At 35.7% G+C, this 14,569-nt stretch overlaps 1 protein-coding gene across 1 annotated transcript in view; it reads left to right on the top strand.

The window, feature by feature from the left end:
* Nucleotides 1-11,253, top strand: part of LOC107586507 (cGMP-dependent protein kinase 2) — a 21,052-nt gene extending 9,799 nt beyond the window's left edge. Inside the window, exons 10-19 of the mRNA XM_016273900.1 lie at nt 1,331-1,429; nt 1,506-1,656; nt 1,928-2,067; nt 5,273-5,362; nt 5,515-5,656; nt 6,680-6,843; nt 7,566-7,688; nt 8,726-8,788; nt 10,810-10,876; nt 10,994-11,253. Of these exons, the coding sequence (XP_016129386.1) occupies nt 1,331-1,429; nt 1,506-1,656; nt 1,928-2,067; nt 5,273-5,362; nt 5,515-5,656; nt 6,680-6,843; nt 7,566-7,688; nt 8,726-8,788; nt 10,810-10,876; nt 10,994-11,089 (1,135 nt within the window). The 3' untranslated portion in view covers nt 11,090-11,253. The remainder of the gene's footprint in view (nt 1-1,330; nt 1,430-1,505; nt 1,657-1,927; nt 2,068-5,272; nt 5,363-5,514; nt 5,657-6,679; nt 6,844-7,565; nt 7,689-8,725; nt 8,789-10,809; nt 10,877-10,993) is intronic.
* Nucleotides 11,254-14,569: the final 3,316 nt, after the last annotated feature.

Raw genomic sequence — 14,569 nt, 5'->3', positions numbered from 1 at the left:
AAGTGATGATGTGCGCTACTGGCGCCTATTTTGAACTAGTCGCGACGGTAGTGACGTCATGGCTGTCGCCGGCCAAACAAGTTGGTGTTTTTTCAATGTAGGCTTCAGACACGGGTCACGACGAGGCGTTCCCCATAGCGACCCCTAGAGGACGCAGTTCAAAGTTCCACGAAAGGGAACCAGTCATAAGGGTACAGTTTTTTAATTGATATTTATACATCATCTGAAAGCTGAATAAATAAGCTTTTCATTGATGTATGGTTTGTTAGGATAGGACAATATTTGACTACATACTATTTGAAAATCTGGAATCTGAGGGTGAAAATCACCTTTAAAGTTGTCCAAATTAAGTTCTTAGCAATGCATATTACTAATCAAAAATTAAGTTTTGATATATTTATGGTAGGAAATGTAAATTTAATGTAAAATATCTTCATGGAACATGATCTTTACTTAATATCCTAATGATTTTTGGCAGTCAATAAAATTTATAATTTTGACCCATACAATGTATTGTATATAGCCATTGCTACTTATGAACTGGTTTTGTGATCCAGGGACACATATCATAATTTCAGCTGTCAATGTCAATTCTGATTCCACGGGAAAAAAACTAAAATGTATATGCTATTGAAAATGCTGTGTATTTTAAAATGAAATATTATTAGAAATAAAGTAAATTAAAACATTGGCATGAAGCCTTCAGGTATTTCACAATTAAGTACATATTGTTTCAGATTTTGTAAAATAATTATAAAGTAATATTTCAATAATAAAAAAAAACTACTTGCAAGAAACAGAACAAATAACAATAGAAGAGACGCAAAAAAAATCAACTGTTAGATAAAATGACCTTTTGTGTTTTTATTTGATTTATTTTAACATTTATTTATGTAGTTCATTTTATTTAAATTATTTATTTATTTCAAAAATAATAAAAATGCTGATGTGAAGATAATAAACAGTTTGTGTGTGTATATAACTTTAAAATGTATAATTATACATCTATTTATTTTATACCTGTTTACAGCATTAGTCTACAAGAACCATGACCAATGTCTTTTTGTTGTTTTTAAATATAGACTACTGTTACATTTGAAATACAATATTCAACATACACTGAAAAAATGGTGTAGGATTTACTTTGAAACAATTTTCACCCAGGAATTGCTAGTCAATTTCACAAATAATTACAAAGAAATGGCAAGTAACACAATAGCGAAATCCAAAAATCTGTTTTATTTCCAACTTTAAAAAATAATTTTTACAGTATACTAATATTCTACCCAAGACTAAAAAGGTTGCATCACTGTCTTCTGATCTTCAACAGTAACTTTAATCAGATGGTGGGAACGTACGAGGAGCTGCAGGCATATCTGAGGGAGTATGTGGAGCAGCTCTCTCTGAGTGACGAGAGGAGGAACGCAGTGTAAGAACACACACAGCAAAACCAACACAACTACTCCAGTCCTGTATGTGACAGTCACATAATCATTTCCCCACAGACCTCAGTCGCCTCTTTACGAACGCTCTCCAGAGGCAGCAGAGCTCAGGAGGCTGAAGGAGAAAGCAGCTGGTTTGTCCAGTAACTCCTTCCTGAAAGAACTGCAAGTAGTGGCCACACTAGGCATGGGAGGCTTTGGACGAGTGGAGTTGGTTAGATTTCATTTTTCAGTTGACAAACCCCCTGCTGTTCCTTCACAAACCCCAGTTTTTTCATTCTCTTTGTATTTTTATATCAATATAGTACAAGATTCTATTATTCAAATCAATGTTATAAACAAGTAAGATCAAAAGTAAACAAAAAGTAGTCTGATTATATTACCTAAAATGTGTAATGTAATCATTTTAATTCAGTAATCCATACGATGCCAATGACCACTTAAGTATGTTTTATATGGTTTATTACATGCATTTTCTGTCTTAGGTCAAGCTTAAAAATTCAGAAGATACAGCGTTTGCTTTAAAGTGTATTAAGAAAAAGCACATTGTGGACACAAGGCAGCAGGAGCACATCTATTCAGAAAAGGACATCCTCCAACAGACCAATTCAAACTTTATTGTCAGGTCAGTCTAATGAGCATGTCTTTTCTGCCTCATATTGACATACATTGACATAGCAGAATGCAAACACACAGGAAAAATAATACAGTTTAGATGAATCCTCAAGAGTGATAAAGGTATTTACTTAGATTGGGCTCGACGGCAATCTCAAGTTCCCCCTGAAGGCCTCTAACTTAATTAATTTGTTAATCAATATAATGGACTGAATATAAGGCAAGCTAGACCACAGGGCTGATGGAAGAAACTATAGGTAAACAGACTGGTGCTGTTGGTTAATTAGGGTCTGATGAATGAACATGTGCCTTGATTAGACTGGTTTATTAGATAACGTTGTGTCAATTATGATAAGACTTTCCGGTGTTTTGGAAGCTGGGAACTTTGATATTTACTTTAGTCACTGTCACTATGACTACAGACACAATTTATAGCCATCATCATAACTGTACACAGAAAATGACATGTTGTTCATTTTTGTCTAGATTTATTAATTTATTCAAAAATGCATAAAACATGCAGTTCATACATACAATCCAGTATATAAATGTACACTCAGTGTTGGGGAGTAACTAGTTGCATGTAACGGAATTACGTAATTTAATTACAAAATAAATGTAACTGTAATCTGTTATAGTTACTGAGAACAATGTGTAATTAAATTACAGTCACTTATGAAAATGTTAAGGATTACAAAGTTGTTTTCATCTGAATATTTTCACACACATACAGGTTTGATTGATTTCTTTCCAAAATTCTTCTTTAAAATATGAGACACCAATGTTTCAGCTATGCAAATATTAAACTATATCTTGTTAGGATTTTAAATCAGTTTTTACCCTCAGATAGTAAAAAGAGATGCTAAAGTCAGATTTTTTTTGGTGGCTCTGCTTTAAAATTTAATTATTATATTGCTTTAAAGTGTATTAAGAAAAAGCACATTGTGGACACAAGGCAGCAGGAGCACATCTATTCAGAAAAGGACATCCTCCAACAGACCAATTCAAACTTTATTGTCAGGTCAGTCTAATGAGCATGTCTTTTCTGCCTCATATTGACATACATTGACATAGCAGAATGCAAACACACAGGAAAAATAATACAGTTTAGATGAATCCTCAAGAGTGATAAAGGTATTTACTTAGATTGGGCTCGACGGCAATCTCAAGTTCCCCCTGAAGGCCTCTAACTTAATTAATTTGTTAATCAATATAATGGACTGAATATAAGGCAAGCTAGACCACAGGGCTGATGGAAGAAACTATAGGTAAACAGACTGGTGCTGTTGGTTAATTAGGGTCTGATGAATGAACATGTGCCTTGATTAGACTGGTTTATTAGATAACGTTGTGTCAATTATGATAAGACTTTCCGGTGTTTTGGAAGCTGGGAACTTTGAAATTTACTTTAGTCACTGTCACTATGACTACAGACACAATTTATAGCCATCATCATAACTGTACACAGAAAATGACATGTTGTTCATTTTTGTCTAGATTTATTAATTTATTCAAAAATGCATAAAACATGCAGTTCATACATACAATCCAGTATATAAATGTACACTCAGTGTTGGGGAGTAACTAGTTGCATGTAACGGAATTACGTAATTTAATTACAAAATAAATGTAACTGTAATCTGTTATAGTTACTGAGAACAATGTGTAATTAAATTACAGTCACTTATGAAAATGCTAAGGATTACAAAGATGTTTTCATCTGAATATTTTCACACACATACAGGTTTGATTGATTTCTTTCCAAAATTCTTCTTTAAAATATGAGACACCAATGTTTCAGCTATGCAAATATTAAACTATATCTTGTTAGGATTTTAAATCTGTTTTTACCCTCAGATAGTAAAAAGAGATGCTAAAGTCAGATTTTTTTTGGTGGCTCTGCTTTAAAATGTAATTATTATAATCTTAATTCAAGTGAAGAAGGATTTTGAAAGACTGACGGTAATCAGTGTTGAGTACTACTGTAAGGTTAACCCTGCCTGGATTATATGTTTTTCAAAATGATTAACAGTTTAGAAAAATGTAGGGGAAAAAGAGAGAAATTTAAACTTAGAAAAATAATAAAATGTAATCATTTACATTACTTTAATAAAGTAATTGAAATAGTTACACTACATTTATATTTCTTGCCATGCTGCGGACGCAAGCTTCAGACGAAGAAGTGAACGATGTGTAGCTCCCGGCACCGATTTATACTGTAGTCGCACCGGTAGTGACGTCATGGCTGTCGCCGGCCAACGAGTTGGTGTTTTTTCAATGTATGCTTCAGATACGAGTCACGACGAGGCGTTCCCCATAGCGACCCCTAGAGGACGCAGTTCGAAGTTCCCATGAAAGGGAACTATTATTATTCAAGGCAAGTGTAGTTCAGGTTGTAAAATGTGGTCGAATTTTAGCCTAATGGTACATCCATCCAAAAAGGTAAGGATATTTATGAATTAATTATGCATGATATTTGCCAACATTACACCACATAACCATTTTAGAACCATTCAAATAAACTTTTGTTGAAAATGGTATATGGTAAATGGTAGACCTCATTTCTAAGAACTTGGCGCATGTTTAAAAAACTTGATTTTTAAAAGATTTGTGCTTTCCTTTATCTTGGACACTTTTGTCACTGTATTGGAGCTACTGCATGTGCTTAATGCATTAAATCTGCATTAAATCTGACTGTTGAAATGTCCACAATGAAACTGAAATTTGTTGTTTAGCAGACACTTTTATTCAGAGCGACTGGAGGCCACAGTGGTGCAACATTATACTGTAGTTTCTGCTCCATTCCTACAGACGTTAATAACTTCAGCATCACGGTGTGGTGGAGCAGACAGAGTCATACAAGAAATCCACGAAGGACTGAATTTCCAGAGCCTATGACACACTAGACATTTGGCTTACATCTGTCACAGTGGTCCAGTGCCATTGTGCTTTTCATCTGTATCAGAGAAGGGGCTTCTGCTTTGCATGTTGCTAGGAAACTCCCCGGGGAATTTCAATCCATGCTTATATTCCTGTCTGAGTGTGTGCTCTGGCTCATTTTATTGCCTCTCTGGCATTTGTGGATGAAAAGGTAGCACAGCTTTACATGCGAGTCTAGTTCTCTATGAAAGCAAGTAGTGAGAAGTGCTAAAGAGACACTCTGTTTCTCAGAATGCAAATAATCGAGTGTGTCAGGCTGTCCTTGTGTGTTTCAGGTTGTTCCGCACATTCCGGGATGATAAGTATGTTTACATGCTGCTTGAGGTTTGCCTGGGAGGAGAGCTGTGGAGCGTGTTGAGGGACATGTGAGTGTAGGTTGTTTTGACACATGCTACAGCTCACTGTCTTTGATAATCATGCAGAGTTATTACTGGTTATGGCTGAATGATTCATAGTATCTCAACTGCTAATCGAGGTAGAATACCTTAGACTGTTGTGATGTTTTGGTTTCGTTTAGGAGTTGTTTTGATGAGCCCACTGCGCGCTTCTGTACTGGATGTGTGCTGGAAGCTTTTGATTACCTGCACGGCAAAGGCATCGTGTACCGAGACCTGAAGCCGGAGAATCTTCTTCTGGATGGGGAAGGCTATGTCAAAATGGTAATTTTACTGTACATATACTACTAAATACCATGGTAAAAGGTCCAAACGTCTGAGGCCCAATTAAATCAATGAAATAAATGTTAGGGCAAAACAGTTATGATGAATAAGAGTTATTTCAGATTTTCACTATTTTTAGGCCTCTAATCCAGTGGTTTTCAACTGTTTTGACTATAAGGCCCCTTTGTCTTAGATAATATTTAAAGAAATAGTTGACCCAAAATGAAAAGTTGCTGAAAATGTACTCATCCTCTGGACATCCATGTAGATTATTTAGTTTTTTATGGGAACAGATTTGGAGAAATGTAGCATTACATCACTTGTTCAGCAATGGATCCTCTGCTGTGAATGGGTGCCGTCAGAATGAGAGTCCAAACAGCTGATAAAAACATCACGATACAACATAAATTAGTAGTAAACAAATCCATCATTAATACATTTTAACGTTAGCAAATGGTCATTTTTGGGTGAACTATTCCTTTAAAATACCTCTGGTACTTCTGTTGTAATAAACTCAACAATATGATGTCAGTTTAATGCTGTACACCATTATGTTTGAGTTTTTTAATTATTTTAAGATTATGTTGATTTATTAGGGCCCCCTGATTGAGAATAGCTGATCTAAGCTCATTTGTAACTGATCATGTGACTCTTGTACAGATGATCAGATGTTTTTAGTTCTATTGAAGGACAAGATGCTCAATGGATCATTCTCAAAACATGCTAGAGAACATGATCATGAAAATGTTCTAATAAACTTCTCATGCAGATATGATACGATAATTTATTATTAACCTTTTTATTATCAGATTGAAAAGAATACAAAATAAATTAATTTTTTACAGGGGTCTGAGACTTTTGGACCTCACATATATATATATATATATATGTATATATATATATATGCATGGAGTCTGAGATATATAGCCACTTTTTAGTCTTAAACTAAGCATTCTTATTATTTGCGCTGTTTTATTTTATTTATTTATTTTGTTTTATCATTATTATATATTTTTTTTTCAGACTGATTTTGGTTTTGCCAAAAAGATCGGACTAGGTAAGAAGACTTGGACGTTCTGTGGCACTCCTGAATATGTGGCTCCTGAGGTCATCATGAATAAGGGTCATGACTTTGGAGCTGACTGCTGGTCCTTGGGCATCCTCATCTTTGAGCTCCTGATTGGCAGGTAAACATTGCTTTCAACGCATCTGTTTCATGATTCCACAGGTCTGCATTTGTAGGTCAAATTCCCAAACAACGCAAACACTGGCCCTGTGGTGATTTTAAAGCAACTTCTGTTTCAACTAATGCTGTGAGTTTGGGAAAGACTTACCATTTACACAAGCAATGGCAAGTGTTCGGAAGCAAGTTTTGCAGTTCCGTTTGGTGCCACTAGTGGTGCAGAAATTCTACACTTCACCTTTAAAGAGCACAGATTTCCCAGACATGAATTGGCATGGCCTTCCCTGTGCTTCTGCCAAAAATCTCTGCACTACATTCAAAATCTGTTTTGTAAAGGACAGGGCTCTCTTGACCAGAGCAAATGGTCATCTAGTGTGAGATTAGCAGTCATGGCTCTCACTGCGAACTCCATTGCCTCAAGCTTCAGGCAGCATCACCATAGCAACATAGTGTTGAGGATGGGACTACGTAATAACAAGCTGGACAAAATCATCATGATGTAATGCCACAGGACGTTAACATCTCTTCAGTCTTACTGATGCACTGTTAGCTGTGCTTATTTACTGCATAAATGATCATTCTTATGCATTATTACTGTATGTTTTAGTAACTCCACTTCAGATTCACCAAGTGAAATAGACATGTTTAGGTACTGACTGCTGTATGGTTTCATTTTCAAATAAATTGATGGTGTTTGAAATATAACATGTCCCACACGATTGTCAGCCCTCCATTCACAGGCTCTGATCCAATCAGGATCTACACCATGGTTCTTCACGGGATAGAGAAGGTGGACTTTCCCAAGAGGATCAGCAAGCGTCCAGAGGATCTCATACGGAGACTTTGCAAGTAGGTTTCTCATATTCTGAGACCTATTTTTTAAACTCATCACAAATATACAGCAGTTAAACAATAACAATACAAAATTCATAAATTAAGCATTAAAATAATCATAAAATACATAACACAATTATGTCCATTTTTTATTCATTTGAACTTTTTCAAGGTAATATTTAAGATAAGTATATACTTGTGGAAAAAGAAGTACACTTCAGCATACTTTTTTTTGTACTTATTGAGGAAACTATATATATTTTTAAAGAATATATACTTGTGTGAACCGAATATATATATATTTTTTCTGAAACACTTTACCCGCATGTTATTTACAATTAAATGGAAATATAGTGTAATTTTAACTTAAGAAGGACTTAAGTGCATTTTTATGTCATTTCATAATTACCTCTGTTGTCTTTAAAATATGGTTAAAATGCTGCTGAATGCAATAATCAAGTACTTTATATGTGCTGTTGTGTGTTAGTCACTAGTGTACTTTAAAGCTAGACAAAATATAAACTAATTGATTTGATATGACATTTTTTACGAAGTACACTTTTTAAAAGTATACTTAAGTGTGTTAAGAAACAGTCATGAACGTGTCTCTCTTTAATTGTATTTAACAGGCCTATTGTTTAATATTATATTATCTGCAAATACAGTTTTTTAAATTTTACACAAGATTTGAAGTACAATACAAGTGCACGTTCAATATAATTAAGCACACTTCGTTTTCACAAAGGTATTTTTAATACACATCACAGATTGTCCTTTAAATTGAATAAATTATTTCTGTTGTTTGCCACATTGTATTATAGGATTGTCAGCTTACAGGATACATATGATGCTGCCTTAGAATTTTGCCAAAAGATTATGTATTTTAAACAGTATTCTTGTTTGGAGTGTGCTGCCTAGGTTTTGGAGCAAAGCCTCTCTCATCCTTGTGTACCTGTCAGTGTATGTTTATGCATTTATTGATGTGACTTTTTCACTTGCTTGGCCTGTAAAAGAACAGTCAGGTACTCACTCATCTCCCTCACTGTCTCCAGGCTCAATCCAGCAGAACGGCTTGGGAATAAAAAGAATGGCATCATTGACATCAAGAAACACAAGTAGGTCAACAAATATCAATTGCTCAGAAATCATTTATTCACCCTATTCATCATTTATTTGTTCTTGACATGACCCTTGTAAAGTACACTTTTAAAAAGAGTACTTACTACGGACATCTCTCTCTTAATTGAAGGTTAATGACAATCAAATAAATGTGTATTCTAGTTTAAATTGATATAAAATGCAGTTAGCTGATTTTTAGAGTGCGTTTTTGACCAACTTAAAAATAATTAAGTACACCTTTATACTGTATGTGTACTATATCCAGCAATCCTGCCCATAAATCTTGTTAATATAATCCCTTTATTTGTCTCATTGTACACTGCTGACCATACACTGTCATATTCTCATGTAAGTGTTTCATTTATGTGCATTAATGAACATTAGACCCACCTGGGAGTAAACTGAAGCACTGATCCATGTGTCTGATCACGGGTAGTGTATTGTTGAGTCTGTTTTGCTGCAGGCCTGTCTATCCCCTCCTTTGTATGTCACAGCACAATGGGTAGCTGAGCCAGCCTGCCAAATTAGCCGCACTGGATTCACAGGGGGAGCAATTAGTGGCCAAAGTGAGAGGCACAGCTGTTGCCATCTTCCATAGAGCAGTGAAGCCACAGACAGCAAGGTGAAGTGCTGGGCCCATCCTTTAACAGTAATGGGAGTGATAGAGCCTAAAATGCATGTGCACTGATGATGCCCACTGTTCAAATTACAATCAACTGAGAGTTATCACTCTTATTATTTTACTAGTGTTCTGTGTGTTTGCACTGAGACGCTGTTGTTTTTATATTCATTATGCTTGAGTATTCTTATCACGCAGGGTAAGTAATTCAGGTAACATATGCACAAAGCGCACAAGAGCTCAACATCATTTGTATTATGTCACTAAATTATGTTCAGAGCATTATGCAAATGAAGGCGCATGCTCTTGATACAGGCATGAATATGCATGTTCAGGTAACAATGTGTCGTCAGATGAGTGAGATCTGAGATGTACACTATCGTAAGTTTGGGGTCAGAATTTTTTTTTTGTATTCATATTTTAGTCATCAAGGTTGCATGATATCAAAAGTGACAGTAGACATAATATTAGAAAATACCAAAAAGATTTCAATATGCTAAAATGAAAAGAATGCTGAAAAATATGTATCGTGATTTCCTCAAAAACATAACGCAGCACAGCTGTTTTCAATATTGGTAATAATAAGAAATGTTTCTTGAGCAGCAAATCAGCATATTAGAATGATTTCTGAAGGATCATGTGACACTGAAGACTGGAGTAACGATGCTGAAAATTCAGCTTTGCATCACAGGAATAAATTATATTTTAAAATATATTCAAATCGAAAAAAAGTTATTTTAAATTGTAATAATATTTCACAATATGACTGTTTTTACTGTATTTACTGTATTTAAGTGCAGCACTGGTGAGCATAAGAGACTGAAAAACAATAACAATCTTAACGATTCCAAATGTTTAAATGGTAGAGTATCTTCAGAATTTAATGGTCATAATATGAGCAAGGAAACTTTCTTGATTTTTAAGCTAAAATAATTCTGTCCCTAAAAAAATAAAGTATCTTAGAACTCAAAACTTCCTCCCCAGTCCAAAAAGTCCATTAAACTGCAACAACTTCTCAGTTTGTACTTTTGCAAATAGGCTGGTATTGAAGTTAAAAACTAGTTGAAAACTGAGTAAAACTGCAAAGCCTTCAGCTTGTGAATAAGTACTCATCTCATTTCACATGTGACGATAGCGCTTACATATGTGTGCAGTAGCAAAAAAAGTGTCCCGTTCAGTTCTAAAGGTCAGAGAGATGGTGGAAATGGCCAGCAAATTGAATTCTGGCAATTTTTGGTGCAATAAAACACTTTCGAACAATAAAAGTGGACAATGTGCTGTATGTACCCTTGAAACATTTTCTCACTGGAAGGAAAGTAATGGATGAGGCTGATGACACGAGTGGATGTTGAGTCACTGTGCTGTGGAGGTTTACTTTGTTCCTTTGTTTTCTCGCAGGTGGTTTCAAGGCTTTAACTGGGAAGGACTGAGACGGCGGAAGCTGACGTCTCCTCTGAGGAGAGAGGTGAAGCATAGATTCAACAGATTTTACAATGTTTTTACATTTGTCACATTGTGTAAGAAACTTAAGCCTGTTCTCCTACACTTGTTCATTTTTTCTCACCTCTGTTCATTTTTGCAGCTCAAAGGACCTCTGGATCACAGTCATTTCGACATGTTTCCCCCTGAGCTTGAAGAACCGTCAGATGAATTCTCTGGCTGGGATAAAGATTTCTGAAAATGAGCTGTTTCTAAGAAGAAGCTGTTTTCTCAAGGAAGACCTGATATGAAGTGATGGTGGACAGTGTCTGGAGGACAAGTCTCAGTATTACCTCAGTGTGCTTTCTGAAGCACTGTGCAACTGACTGACTTGTTCAGATGGACAGGAATCAGGTTTAAAAGCCACGGTTTTAAGTTAAAGAAGACAAAGTGAAAGGTTATTTCAGTGATATTTCATTATAAGTGAATCAATAAATCACTGATGCCTTAAATCTGTCTATTAAATCTTAAATATGTCTTTAAGTCTATGACATATCAGATTCATTTTGTACTCATTCAGGTGTTCCAGCTCACACTTTTTTAAAGCTGCTTTTATACTCACTCAGTATTCCTGAGTGTTTTGTCTTTGGTTATGCTGTAACATAACACCACTGACTGCCATCCCGATCATTATATAATCGGCCCGAGTTGCCTTTTCTGTCTTTTTCACCTTGGTAAATTGGTTAAGAGTTGGACATGGCTTAAAATATGATTTCAAGAGAGAACGTGAAATGGCCACAATCATGGAGGCCATTTATTTAGCTAAAGTTGCTAATGTTCTTAATCTCTGTTTTTGCCGGTGTCAAGCACAGCCACAATCACAATATGGAGAAAAAAGAAAAAAATTCTGAGATTCACTAATTAATGAAACAACAAGGTCCTCTACTGGGGGAAAGCTGCAAGCACAAGCTACAAGTTTCTAAGTAGCTTGCAAAATAATTAGTTAATACATTGCACAGATGAATGACTTATAGGATTTAGTATACTAAGAATGTGTGTATGAGCACTTTATGCTTGTCCTCCACAAGCAAACATGTTCTGTAGCGTGTACTTTTAAGAGGAGCTTCATCTGCCGACTTTTCCACAGATGGTAAAGTGTTCATCTCAAACATAGGGCCTAACTGAAACAGGTAAACAAGAAAACATAATTGTCTCAACTTAAAATATTTGTTCAGTCTGTTAAACTGATTAATCTCACAAAAATGTGACCAGATGAAATATCATCCCTAAAAATGAAAATAAAATAACTATTTTACTGCCATTAAGATTGTTTGTATTATGACATTAATTTTATGGAAAAGTTAAGTTAAGCACATTCCCTAACCAAATTATGTTATGCAGTAATGCATCCAAGTAATGTGTTATCCTTTTTTGCAATTTGAAAATCAAGAAGGAAAAGGAAAGTCCCACACTTGCTGAAAACATCTTTAATGACCATGTGGTTAACGTTTCAGCGAGTTGTAATGGAGACTTGCTGTACTGTAAAATAATTTTTTGGAGCATATAAAACAAAACTTTGCTTTGTTTGTGAAAAATTCATAAACTCACGACACATGATCATATGTGGCAGGTATTAGGAGCACCACAGGGTAGCGACACAGAGCAAGATGACAAACATGTATCCTGACTGAGTAAGATTGGGTCTTCACTCTAAAGTTTAGAGATATTATGCATGATATATTTGTATGGTTTTCTTTCTAAACTGGAACACATAAGAAAAAAAAAAGAGGAGTGTGAGTTCGCTTTCTTCTAATCAACACTTTTGTGTGAGAAACAGACCGGAATTTAAGTGGTCATTCACCGATAATCTTCCCCTGTTAACTACTGCAACGAGTCAGTATGAGCTGAACTTCAGAATTCGGTCAGTTAACAAATAATTTAGGTCGGTTTGTGAACCTGTTTTTGAATTATGAATATCACGAAGTTCTTGGGGTTTGACGTTTTAAAACCCAAGCTAACCTTGCAGTGAAAACACATTTGGCTTACTATTTAAATTGCACTGAATTGCATAATATTTATTTTCTTAATAAATACAGTTTATCCAGACAAATAAATGTATCATATAATTGACCCATTACATAATTAGGATTTTACTCTGAGTTAAACTCATTCCCTGTATGCCAGAGACTGGCTGCCAGAGAAAAACCTTAACTGCTCCTTCTATGAAATGCCAAAGCAGCCTGCCGCTGGTTCTCAGCCAGTGTGTGTGTGTGTGTTTCAGGACAGTGATGGCCTGAAGTGGGAGATGCTTGTGACATTTGTGGAGAACTCATCCAACTGGCCAGCCATCCTTGAGGAAATGCCAAGAGGCAGGGGTTAGCTGTTGTCATAGCGATGCATCAAGTATGTCCTCTTTCTACCATTCTGCCAATCAGTAGTGTATTAATCACAGTATGACTCAGTCCTGCTCAATGAGCGAATCACAATCTCCTGCACAGGAGGAAATGATTCTCAGGACAGATATGAAAAATAAGCCTGCTGAACTCTGCCGTGTGCCCTGGATGGGCAAACATCCACCTCCTTCAACACACTAAAAGGAGATGGTAAATGACTGCAGTGTTGTTGTGAGTTTAATTTTATTAACTGAATATTTCTAAATCTAAATCTAGAAATGATGTTGTGGTAAAATACATTATGGCATTTGACATTTAGAAAGAATGTGTTTGTGAAGTTGCAGCTCAAAATACCGCACAGATCATTTATTATATAATTTTGAAAATGCCTATTTTGAGTGGAAGCATAAATACGCTGTTTTCGTGCATGTCTCTTTAAATGAAAATTAGCTGCTACTCCCCGCCCCCTTTTCCAGAATAAGGGCTGTGCCTTTACCTCAGATACTCTGTTTGGTTTTGATTATCATGTCTGTTGCACTGAAATTGTGCGTTTTAAACCATATTTAGTTAAAAGTTCTGATATACGGTTACCTGAGCGCACACATCCGAAGCACGCACACAGAAAGCGGCTGTTACACAGCATGTGAGTACTAAACTAAGTTCTCTTTTATGTCTTATTTTGCTTAAAGGTGACCTATTATGACCCTTTTTACAAGATATAAAATAAGTCTCTGATGTCCCCAGAGTGTGTATGTGAAGTTTTAGCTCAAAGTACCCGACAGATAATTTTTTTTATAGCTTGTTAAAATTGGCACTTTTAGGGTATGTGTTTATCCCTTTTCATAAGAGGGCAGAGCTTCAAGAGCTGGCAAAACAAAACAGGACAATCTCACGCACTGAAAATGTCAGAAACTCTCAGTAGCGGTGTTCAGCCTTGTGTTTAAACCAGAATCAGTTTAAAAGTCAGTCATCTGGTTGTGCTGTGCATAATAAATGCACGTTTATGAATTACACAGACGAGGAGAACATAAAAATAAAACGCAATAAAAATAACGACAGCTGGTCTCATGGTGCCATCACGTGCTATCACAAACTGTATAAGTCCCACATGTGATTATGAGCTTGACAAATTCAAGTGGTCGACTTCACGTTACTTTCATATGCAATTTTTAACTACCACATTCCTATTTACGATCATTCTGGTAGCACATGAAGGCAGCATCAGTGAAAACAGGCATAGCTTTAGCAACATTAGCCTTACAAAATGTCAAGAAGCTCTTTCAGAAAGGCAATTTGGAAAACAAATGCATGATACTTACTTTGTCTGGAGCTGACGGTCAACCACG

The sequence above is a fragment of the Sinocyclocheilus grahami genome, unplaced genomic scaffold (genome assembly GCF_001515645.1).
Source record: "Sinocyclocheilus grahami isolate Dianchi unplaced genomic scaffold, SAMN03320097.WGS_v1.1 scaffold82.1, whole genome shotgun sequence".
In the NCBI taxonomy this organism is placed as follows: Eukaryota; Metazoa; Chordata; class Actinopteri; order Cypriniformes; family Cyprinidae; genus Sinocyclocheilus; species Sinocyclocheilus grahami.
The sequence above is the reverse complement of the archived record's forward strand: the minus strand, read 5'-3'. Positions and strand labels throughout refer to the sequence as shown.